Source organism: Oncorhynchus clarkii, chromosome 23 (genome assembly GCF_045791955.1).
Source record: "Oncorhynchus clarkii lewisi isolate Uvic-CL-2024 chromosome 23, UVic_Ocla_1.0, whole genome shotgun sequence".
Lineage (NCBI taxonomy): Eukaryota > Metazoa > Chordata > Actinopteri > Salmoniformes > Salmonidae > Oncorhynchus > Oncorhynchus clarkii.
In genome coordinates, this window is record NC_092169.1 from 1,727,169 (window position 1) to 1,739,315 (window position 12,147).

Below are 12,147 nucleotides of genomic sequence, written 5' to 3' on the forward strand. Positions count from 1 at the left end.
CTTCTCATATAGAAAACCGTTACACCGAATGTGTGCAGAGACCATCACATTAAATAATAATAAAGGGTCTGTTATCCCTCCACCTTTGACTCTGTTCCTCCTTGTTAGCTAAAAATCCAACTCCGCCTGAGCAAACAGAAAATTCAACAACACACATTTGGCCTTTTCCTTCTTCGAATACCTGTGCCCCATTATAAACATCCCAACAGTAAACTCCACCCGCAACCTCGCACACAGACATTCCAACAGAAACAGTAATGGCATTAACCTGACGTACAGTTTCACTCATGGCACAGAAAGGACACCCCTGTCCGAGTCCCGGGTCGACCCGTGCTAACCAGCTATTAGTGGCCAGTGCTCCATGTAGAACCCTCTGGAGGTCCGCTGACCTCTTTGATACCGAGAGTTCATAGAGCCCCCTCTATTTAAAACTCACCTTACTCTCCACCCCACATACCCCCTGACACTGATGTGCCTTCACTCCTGTTAAGCTCCTAATGTTCCTCACCTTGTCGCAGAGGTTGTAGAGGGCTTTACCTCCAACCCCCTCAAATTCCCTGAGGCCCGGGGTGTTAAATTCTAACAAGTCCTCCAGACCCCCTTGCCAGTCCCCAGTCTCTGCCGTCACCTGCAGTGGCAGAAACATTGGCTGCGCAACATCTTGGCTGCTCAAATACCCCCCTTACTGGCTCAGACAGTGCCTCCTGGACCTCCCACAGGAATCTCTCCAGCAGCCTATCTCTCCAGCAGCCTGCTTGTTGTTCCAGGACTTCCGGGGTTTTCCACCCCTCCCCCAGCAGCCGCAGGTCACCCAGCCTTAGTAAACCCGATGCCTCAGTCACCTCTGTAGGGTGGCCAACTGAACCGATCTCAAAAGGATGGCTGGGTTGTGGAAGATAGGCCACACCCACAGCCCAGGCTCCACACCCTCCTCTTGTTTGGGCCTTAGCAGCTGCTAGGCTTCCTCCTTCGTGGAAGAACATGTACAACAATGCCGCCCTCAGCCAGTGATGGACCAACCAGAAAAAATCCACCAGCTTGCGTTGCAGGTCTACGAGCAGACCAGCGGGGTGGTTGAGGACAGACAGTTTATCCCACAGGGAGGATGCCGCCAGGTTGTTGATTATCAGCACCCTCCCTCTATATGACACTTGGGACAGGAGCCACCTCCACCTGGCCAGTCTTGACACCACTGCCTGTGACAGCCTCTCCCAGTTCTTCCTGACCCACCTCTCAGAGCCCAGGTACACCCCCAAAATGTTAAGCCCTTTACAACCCCACTGCAAACCCCCTGGAAGACACACCTAACAGAGCTTACCCCAGTTCACCTTAGCTGACGAAGCTCCCTCATACACCTTCAGACTAGTCTCTAGTGCCTGCATGTCCTGCCCATCCCTGACCATCACAGAGATGTCATCTGCATATGCCGACACTGCTATGGCTGTCAACACACCCATGCCTGTCCAGCACACTCCCCGCAGTCTCCAGCGTAGCAGGCCTAAAAAAGGCTCAATGGCTAGTTTATTTAACTGCGCCGATAGAGGGCATCCTTGTCTAATGCCCCGCCTCCCCGAGACTGGCCTACTGAGCTCCCCTCCCTCCTTGATCATACATGATGCCCCAGCATACAACATCTTCACACAGGACAAAACCTTTCCCCAAACCAAAACGCAGACATCACATTAAACAGACACTCATGGTCCACTCTATCAAAAGCCTTCTCTTGGTCTAAAGAGACCAGTCCAACTCTCGGCAAGTCCAACATGTCCCTGATTAAGAACCGGTTGCCCGTGATTGAGCGTCCTGGTACACAATATGTCTGATCCTTTTGCACTGTACTATAAAGTCCAGATGGGACTTTAGTCTGTTAGCAAGGACTTTGGCAAATATTTTGAATTCCGCACAGAGCAATGCCACAGGCCTCCAGTTCTTAAACTCACACGAGTCCACTTTCTTGGGCCGCCTGACGACAGCTCATCTGCAACTCTCCTACCCTGACGCGCTCACTCAACACACAAAAGAAGTCCAGTCCAATTATTCCCCAGAATAAAACTCCACTGGGAGTCCATCGATCCCAGGTGCACGGCGGGGGACAACTGGGTTACGGCCTCTGCCAGTTCATGGGACAACAGGGAAATGTCCATTTCATCCATCTGTGCCAGGGATGAATTGGAGCACAAAACCTGAGCAGACATAGGATCGCACAGTTCTGTCCTATACAACTCAGTATAAAACTCCACAGTCCGCTCCTGCATCTCCCCCACCACAACTGTAGACAATGCATACCCTTGGGTCCAACGATCGGTTTTCTAAACCAAAGAAGAAGGAGCTGGGAGCATCCATCTCCTGAAACATGGAGAACCTAGTTCTTAAAAGTTCTCCCATTGCTTTAACCTGGAAAAAACTGCCCAGGTCCCTACGTAATTCAGCTAAGTTAGCCTGGAGCCCTCTGAGGATGAGAGAGCTGTATACTGTTGACAGAAAAGACGAATTTGGACTACACCACCATCCGTAGCATGACTGGACCCAGTCTCAGCTACACATTCATAGCATGATTAGACCCAGCCTCAGCTACACCACCATCTACATATAGCATGACTAGGCTCAGCCTCTGCTGCCTGCGTCTCATGGCCCCCTGCACGTTGACCTCAATTTACCCCACTGGCGCTTGTACCCTCACCTTGTTCACGGCCTATATGTCGGCATGCAAAGCTCTTAAGCCCCAAATCCTCACACTCAAAACACCGTAGACTATCTGTGCTGGCAAACCTGCGTAAAGCCCCTCCCCGTGCCTCACTTTGAAATGTGCATTTAATTGTTGCTAATTGTTTTTCAGAAACATGAACAGTTGCCTCCGTAATGAAGCAACATGTTTAACGGCATCAGCCTGAACACCTGCCGACAGTACACGAAAATCGAATGTAAGCAAACTTACGAAAACAACTCAGCTCTTTCCTGATTTGGTCGTCCGTATTAAACGGAGGCAGATTCGCAAATACAACCCAATACAAATACAACCCTTGTCAAAAGAGAAGAAATCGGCACCAAGACATCCCTTGCAATCAGCACAACCACAGCTTTGTTCATTCTGGATGCAGAACGCATACATTCAGCTCCTGTTCACTGACCATGAGCAGAACCTCCTCCACCTTAACCCCATTCTCAGGAACACACCTGAATTCATGCCCTAACGACAGCGTCTCCTCCGCACTAGGCTGCGAAGCATTCGCGCACAACACGCTATTCAAACCCCAGGAAACCAAAACTCTGTCCCCTTCATCTCTAACTTTGAACAAAAACAGTGGGTACCACTAAACTAACAGTGCGTTAGTTTAGTACACCGTATGGCACACCATACAAAAACATTTTTGGGGAAAAAAAAGTCAAAATAAAGAAGCAAGAAAGTAAGTAAGAACAGAGCCCTCATCACTGCTTCTCAACTACAAACACTCCCAGCATGCACACAGAGAGAGAGAGAGAGAGAGAGAGAGTCTGTGTACAATTTAAAACACCAAATAATGCATGCAGAGCAGAATTAGGCCGATATCCAGTAAAGAGACGTTAAATTCTACAACCACCTAAAAGGAAGCAATTAACAAAGCCATCACCTTCAGAGAAATTAACCTGAAGAAGAGTCCCCTAAGCAAACTGGTCCTGGGGCTCTGTTCACAGAGCCCCAGGACCAGCGACACAATTAGACCCAACCAATTCATGAGAAAAAAATATATATAATTACTTGCACATTGAAAAGAATTAACAAAACAACAGAGCAAACTAGAATGCTTTTTGGTCCTTAACAGAGAGTACACAGTGGCAGAATACCTGACCACTGTGACTGACCCAAAATGCTTTGACTATGTACAGACTCAGTGAGCATAGCCTTGCTATTCAGAAAGGTCACCGTAGGTAGACATGGCTCCCAAGAGAAGACAGGCAATGTGCACACTGCCCACAAAATGAGGTGGAAACTGAGCTACTTCCTAACCTGATGCCAAATGGATGACCATATTAGAGACACATATTTCCCTCAGATTACACAGACCCACAAAGAATTCGAAAACAAATCCAATTTTGATAAACTCCCATATCTATTGGGTGAAATGACACAGTGTGCAATCACAGCAGCAAGATGTGTGACCTGTTGCCACAAGAAAAGGCCAACCAGTGAAAAACAAACACCATTGTAAAGACAACCCATATTTATGTTTATTAATTTTTCCCTGTTTACTTTAACTATTTTCACATCGTTACAGCACTGTATATAGACAAACTATGACATTTTAAATGTCTTTATTATTTTGGGACTATTGTGAGTGTAATGTTTACTGTACATTTTGTATTGTTTATTTCACTTTTGTTTATTATCTATTTCACTTGCTTTGGGTAATGTAAACTTATGTTTCCCATGCCTATACAGCCCCGTGCATTGAATTGAGAGAGATAGAGAATGCTTTACCAGTGCTGTTACAGTTCATTCGGAAAGTATTCAGACCACTAGAGTTTTTCCACATTTTATTACGTTACAGCCTTATTCTAAAATGTATTAAATCGTTTCTCCCCCTCATCAATCTACACACAATACCCCATAATGACAAAGGAAAAACAGGTCTTTAGACATTTTTGCAACTTTATAAAATAAAATAAACTGAAATATCACATTTACAGCGCATTCGGAAAGTATTCAGACCCATTGACTTTTTCCACATTTTGTTACGTTACAGCCTCATCATGAAATGGATGACATTGTTTTTTTCCCTCATCAATCTAAAAACAATACCCCATAATGATGAAGCAGAAAACTGTTTAAAAAAACTGAAATACAACATTTACATAAATATTCAGACCCTTTACTCAGTACTTTGTTGAAGCACCTTTGGCAGCGATTACAGCCTCGGTTCTTCTTGGGTATGATGCTAGAAGCTTGGCACACCTGTATTTGGGGAGTTTATCCCATTCTTCTCTGCAGATCCTCTCAAACTCTGTCAGGTTGGATGGGGAGCATCGCTTCACAGCTATGTTCAGGTCTCTCCAGAGATGTTTGATCGGTTTCAAGTCCAGGTTATCGCTGGGCCACTCAAGGACATTCAGAGACTTAAATCAAATCTATTTGTCACATACACATGGTTAGCAGATGTTAATGCGAGTGTAGCGAAATGCTTGTGCTTCTAGTTCCGACAATGCAGTAATGACCAACGAGTAATCTAACCTAACAATTCCAAAACTACTACCTTATACACACAAGTGTAAAGGGATAAAGAATATGTACATAAAGCTATATGAATGAGTGATGGAACAGAACGGCGTAGGCAAGATGCAGTAGATGGTATCGAGTACAGTATAAACATATGAGATGAGTAATGTAGGGTATGTAAACAAAGTGGCATAGTTTAAAGTGGCTAGTGACACATATATTATATAAAGATGCAGTAGATGATATAGGGTACAGTATAAACACATACATATGAGATGAGTAATGTAGGGTATGTAAACATTATATTAAGTAGCATTGTTTAAAGTGGCTAGTGATATATTTTACATCAATTTACATCAATTCCTATTATTAAAGGGGCTGGAGTTGAGTCAGTGTGTTGGCAGCAGCCACTCAATGTTAGTGGTGGCTGTTTAACAGTCTGATGGCCTTGAGATAGAAGCTGTTTTTCAGTCTCTCGGTCCCAGCTTTGATGTACCTGTACTGACCTCGCCTTCTGGATGATAGCGGGGTGAACAGGCAGTGGCTCGGGTGGTTGTTGTCCTTGATGATCTTTATGGCCTTCCTGTGACATCGGGTGGTGTAGGTGTCCTGGAGGGCAGGTAGTTTGCCCTCGGTGATGCGTTGTGCAGACCTCACTACCCTCTGGAGAGCCTTCCGGTTGTGGGCGGAGCAGTTGCCTTACCAGGCAGTGATACAGCCTGACAGGATGCTCTCGATTGTGCATCTGTAGAAGTTTGTGAGTGCTTTTGGTGACAAGCCAAATTTCTTCAGCCTCCTGAGGTTGAAGAGGCGCTGCTGCGCCTTCTTCACGACGCTGTCTGTGTGGTTGGACCAATTCAGTTTGTCCGTGATGTGTACGCCGAGGATCTTAAAACTTACTACCCTCTCCACTACTGTCCCGTCGATGTGGATAGGGGGGTGCCTGAAGTCCACAATCATCTCCTTTGTTTTGTTGATGTTGAGTGTGAGGTTATTTTCCTGACACCACACTCCGAGGGCCCTCACCTTCTCCCTGTAGGCCGTCTCGTCGTTGTTGGTAATCAAGCCTACCACTGTAGTGTCGTCCGCAAACTTGATGATTGAGTTGGAGGCGTGCATGGCCACGCAGTCATGGGTGAACAGGGAGTACAGGAGAGGGCTCAGAACGCACCCTTGTGGGGCCCCAGTGTTGAGGATCAGCAAGGTGGAGATGTTGTTACCTACCCTCACCATTTGGGGGCGGTCCGTCAGGAAGTCCAGTACCCAGTTGCACAGGGCGGGGTCGAGACCCAGGGTCTCGAGCTTGATGACGAGTTTGGGGAGTACTATGGTGTTAAATGCTGAGCTGTAGTCGATGAACAGCATTCTCACATAGGTATTCCTCTTGTTCAGATGGGTTAGGGCAGTGTGCAGTGTGGTTGAGATTGCATCGTCTGTGGACCTATTTGGGCGGTAAGCAAATTGGAGTGGATCTAGGGTGTCAGGTAGGTTGGAGGTGATATGGTCCTTGACTAGTCTCTCAAAGCACTTCATGATGACGGAAGTGAGTGCTACGGGGCGGTAGTCGTTTAGCTCAGTTACCTTAGCTTTCTTGGGAACAGGGACAATGGTGGCCCTCTTGAAGCATGTGGGAACAGCAGACTGGGAAAAGGTTTGATTGAAAATGTCCGTAGACACACCAGCCAGCTGGTCTGCGCATGCTCTGAGGACGCGGCTGGGGATGCCGTCTGGGCCTGCAGCCTTGCGAGGTTTAACACGTTTAAATGTTTTCCTCATGTCGGCTGCAGTGAAGGAGAGTCCGCAGGTTTTGGTTGCGGGCCGTGTCAGTGGCACTGTATTGTCCTCAAAGCGGGCAAAAAAGTTATTTAGTCTGCCTGGGAGCAAGACATCCTGGTCCGTGACGTGGCTGGTTTTCTTTTTGTAATCCGTGATTGACTGTAGACCCTGCCACATACCTCTTGTGTCTGTGCTGTTGAATTGTGACTCTACTTTGTCTCTATACTGATGCTTAGCTTGTTTGATTGTCTTTTGGAGGGAATAGCTACACTGTTTGTATTCGGTCATGTTTCCGGTCACCTTTCTCTGGTTAAAAGCAGTGGTTCGCGCTTTCAGTTTCACGCAAATGCTGCCACCAATCCACGGTTTCTGGTTTGGGAATGTTTTAATCGTTGCTATGGGAACGACATCATCAATGCACTTTCTAATGAACTCGCTCACCGAATCAGCGTATTCGTCAATGTTGTTGTTGGACGCAATGCGGAACATATCCCAATCCACGTGATCGAAGCAGTCTTGAAGCGTAGAATCAGATTGGTCGGACCAGCGTTGAACAGACCTGAGCGCGGGAGCTTCTTGTTTTAGTTTCTGTCTGTAGGCAGGAAGCAACAAAATGGAGTCGTGGTCAGCTTTTCCGAAGCCACTCCTGCGTTGTCTTGGTTGTGTGCTTAGTGTCGTTGTCCTGTTGGAAGGTGAAACTTCACCCCAGTCTGAGGTCCTGAGTGTTCTGGAGCAGATTTTCATCAAGGATCTCTCTGTACTTTGCTCCGTTCATCTTTTCCTCAATCCTGACTTGTCTCCCAGTCCCTGCCACTGACAAACATCCTCACAGCATGATGCTGCCACCACCTTTCTTCACTTTAGGGAGGGTGCCAAGTTTGCTCCAGACATAACATTTGGCATCCAGGCCAAAAAGTTCAATCTGGTTTAATCAGACCAGATAATCTTGTTTCTCATGGTCAGAGAGTCTTTAGGTGTCTTTTGGCAAAATTCAAACGGGCTGTGGTGCCTTTTACTGAGGAGTGGCTTCCAACTGGCCACTCTACCATAAAGGCCTGATTGGTGGAGTGCTGCAGATGTGGTTGTCCTTTTGGAAGGTTCTCCCATCTCCACAGAGGAACTTTGGAGCTCTTTCAGAGTGACCATCGTTTTTTTGGTATCCTTACCCAGATCTGTACCACAACACAATCCTGTCTCGGAGCTCTATGGACAATTCCTTCGACCTCGTCTTGGTTTTTGCTCTGACATGCAGTGTCAACTTTGGAACCTTATATAGACAGGTGTTTGCCTTTCCAAATCATGTCCCATCAATTGAATTTACTTCACGTGAACTCCAATCAAGTTGTAGAAACATGGCAACAGGATGCACCTGAACTTAATTTTCGAGTCTCATTGCAAAGGGTCTGAATAATTATTTATATCGGGTAATTATTATTTTTTTTTAAATTAAAGCTTGTTTTTGTTTTGTCATTATGGGATATTGTGTGTAGATTGATGAGGATTTTTATTTTATGTAATACATTTTAGATTAAGGCTGTAACATAACAAAAAGGTGAAAAAGTCAAGTGGTCTGAATACTTTCCGAAGGAACTGTGTATATATATATATATATATATATATATATATATATATATATATATATATATATATATATATATATATATATAATACATTTATTATTTGCATTTTATTTTAGTTGACCAGCAATGGGGTGCTTTCTGTATTCACAAAGCATGGGAGAAGAGCTCTTTGCCCTAACACTACACAGCTGATTTAAATAACTGACTCGTCATCCAGCTTTGATTATTTTAATCAGCAGTGTAGTGCTAGGGCAAAAAACAAAATGTGCACCCATGTTGGGTCCCAGGATCGAGTTTGGGAAACCCTGGTCTAGGAGAGAATACAGAAATGAATAAGGTAGAGTTACACTCACAAGTGGGGAGGAGTGACCCTCTCATCTCTCTCTTTCACTCTTATTTTCTTTCTTTCATCTTTTTCTGCTCTCATCCACTCTCTATTTGTTTCACTCCATTCCTCTTTCCCCCTGTAATGTAGTGAAATACTAGTCTGGTACTCTGGATCTGTCTCTACCTTCTTGTGATTGGGTCCATCTTTGTGATTCATTGTTTTGATTAAACATCAGTCTAAGCCATTCAATTTTACCAGTGCTCCTCCATCTAACTGTTGCCTCCACCCACTCTTTGCTAAGATGCATCTGTTGCTGTTTCTCCTCAAGCTAATACTGAAGGGAATTTGTGTTGGTGTTTACGTAACCTAGATAATGCTAGATAATACTGCATTCATTATTTCGGTAGAGGTTTACTGCATACTGCAAGAGAGTGTATTGAGACTGACAAAAACGTCTAACTAGACATTTATTTAAAAAGTTAAACCGTTATTTCTGTCGTAGTGAAATAGTTATTTCTTTAAAAGCGAGATTAAATGTTGTTTCTGTAGTCATGCATGTTGTCGAGTTTGGTTCTCCCAAACATTTTCAGCCAGTTACCTTGGAAACCACATTTGGCAAATCAATGAAAGTAATATCACTGGGCATACCTCCTTCTCCTCCCTGTCTCTCTCTCTCTCTCTCTCTAACTCTCCCGCCTCCCCTTCACTCTCTCTCCCGCTGTCTCCCGCATCTACCTAACTCAGTCATCTCTCCTTCACACACACAGCCAAAGGACTAGCAGACAGCACTCTTCCCCGGATTATTTTACTCAAACAGGGGGTGGAGGACAGGAAAGAGCAGAAAGGAAAAGAAGAAGGGAAGCGAGTAGAGGAGAAGAGTTTCACTCTTTCCCTGTGATGTTGGAGGAGGAAGGGGGAATTTTTACCTGATGGTAGTCCAGGACTGATACATTAGTGGGGCTGTATGGACACCTATTTCTAGCTCTGGGGGGGCATCTGATCCCAGGATGGGGAGAGCGGAGAGCGAGCGCTGAGGAGAGGACAGGTTCTGGAGGAGGGATCAGAGAAATCCAACCAGCTTTCTCAACTGTTGCTGCAGGAAATTATGGGATAACGGGATTTTTTTGTGGATACTTGGTGACCACTTGGGTGTACCCACCATGAATCTGGTTGGCCCAGCTTAGCTCTGTTGGTACAGGCATATGTACTGCTCTGTTTGGGGAAAAAGTCAAAGGACATAGGTGTAATCCGACACAAGGGACTGGTTTTGTATGGGCCTGGGCCCGTTTTGATTAGATCGTGTCCCCAGGATGTTGAGTCTGGATGGGCTGGAGATGATAGCTGTCCTGGTGGTGATGGGACTGTTCGTCAAAGTCCTGGAGCAGTTTGGACTCTTCGAAGTTGTAGGAGAGGAAGGTAATGGACGGGGTGTGTGGGGGGGAGGGGTGAGTGTGTTATTATTATTTCTGAAATTATTGTATTTAATCAAATTCCATACAATTTCTATTTATTTTTATTTAAATTACTTACACTTTATTATCAGTAGAAAATATTGCAAAGTCTAGATATTAACCTTGAGTGGCTACTACAGAGAACTTGGCATTTTGGCCTATTTGGCTACCATTTTGGCTTTAGCTTTGGCTTAAGCCCATATGTTGATTTGAGCCCCCACAAAAAGAACCAGAGCAAGTTCAACTAAAATCAACGTAATTTCTGCAGGTCAGGTTTGACAGACTGAAAGAGAAATTGATAGATTAAGAGAGAACATACAGGAACATTAATTAATTTGTCATGAAGATGAATGGCACACTAATATTTTCTCTTTAATGACCCTATCAAAATAACAGCTATTTTCAGTTTGTTGCTAACTTGCTGCATAAAATATGCTGTAAAATATAATAGAAACAAAGAAAGTACAGTATGAAGATAGGCAGAAACTGCTTCTCTAATAGAAATCCCTGATCACACTTGTAAGTGACGTTGGCTAGCTAAGCTCATGAGCAGAAACACGTCATCGGTATAACGGTCGTCCCGTGCCAAACTGCGCATGTGCAGGCCATCAAATCAAAAGCACTCCGTCCCTTTTCTAACTGTTATAGGCCAATTTCTATTTTGCCCTGTTCATCAAGTGTTGTGAAAACTTGTCAATAATCAACTGGTTGGCTTTCTTGATGTCTATAGTATTCTCTCTGCTATGCAATCTGGTTTCCTCTAAGGTTATGGATGTGTCACTGCAACATTCAAGGTCCTCAATGATGTCACCATTGCCCTTGATTCTAAGCAATGTTGTGCTGCTGTTTTTATTGACTTGGCCAAAGCTTTTGATACGGTAGACCATTCCATTCTTGTGGGCCGGCTAAGTATTGGTGTCTCTGAGGGGCCTTTGGCCTGGTTTGCTAACTACCTCTCTCAAAGAGTGCAGTGTATAATGTCAGAACATCTGCTGTCTCAGCCACTGCCTGTCACCAAGGGTGTACAGCAAGGCTCGATCCTAGGCCCCACACTCTTCTCAATTTACATCAACAACATAGCTCAGGCAGTAGGAAGCTCTCTCATCCATTTATATGCAGATGATACAGTCTTATACTCAGTTGGCCCCTCCCCGGATTTTGTGTTAAACGCTCTACAACAAAACGTTCTTAGTGTCCAACAAGCTTTCTCTGCCCTCAACCTTGTCCTGAACACCTCCAAAACAAAGGTAATGTTGTTTGGTAAAAGGAATGCCCCTCTGCCCACAGGTGTGATTACAACCTCTGATGGTTTAGAGCTTGAGGTATTCACCTCATACAAGTACTTGGGAGTATGGCTAGATGGTACACTGTCCTTCTCTCAGCACATATCAAAGCTGCAGGCTAAAGTTAAATCTAGACTTGGTTTCCTCTATCGTAATCGCTCCTCTTTCACCCCAGCTGCCAAACAAACCCTGATTCAGATGACCATCCTACCCATGCTAGATTACGGAGACGTAATTTGTAGATCGACAGGTAAGGGTGCTCCCGAGCGAGCTAGATGTTCTTTACCATTCAACCATCAGATTTGCCACCAATGCTCCTTATAGGACACGTCACTGCACTCTATACTCTTCTGTGAACTGGTCATCTCTATATACCCACCGCAATACTCACTAGTTGATGCTTATTTATAAAACCCTCTTAGGCCTCACTCCCCCTATCTGAGATACCTACTGCAGCCCTCCTCCTCCACATACAGCACCTGTCCTACCATGAGGATGTTGCCTCTAATCAATGGCTTCTGGTTGGATATGTACATAT

The 12,147-nt window shown here is 45.0% G+C and overlaps 1 protein-coding gene across 3 annotated transcripts in view; it reads left to right on the forward strand.

The window, feature by feature from the left end:
• The window catches only part of LOC139381392 (A-type potassium channel modulatory protein KCNIP2-like), a 220,530-nt gene that overhangs the window by 176,124 nt on the left and 32,259 nt on the right, over positions 1-12,147 (forward strand). Inside the window, exons 1-2 of one of the 3 annotated variants that reach the window (XM_071124881.1) lie at positions 10,186-10,291; positions 11,785-11,859. The exons of the other annotated variants lie outside the window; for them this stretch is intronic. Of the exons in view, the coding sequence (XP_070980982.1) occupies positions 10,186-10,291; positions 11,785-11,859 (181 nt within the window). Of the gene's footprint in view, positions 1-10,185; positions 10,292-11,784; positions 11,860-12,147 lie in introns of those variants that run through there. 3 annotated transcript variants of the gene reach the window in all.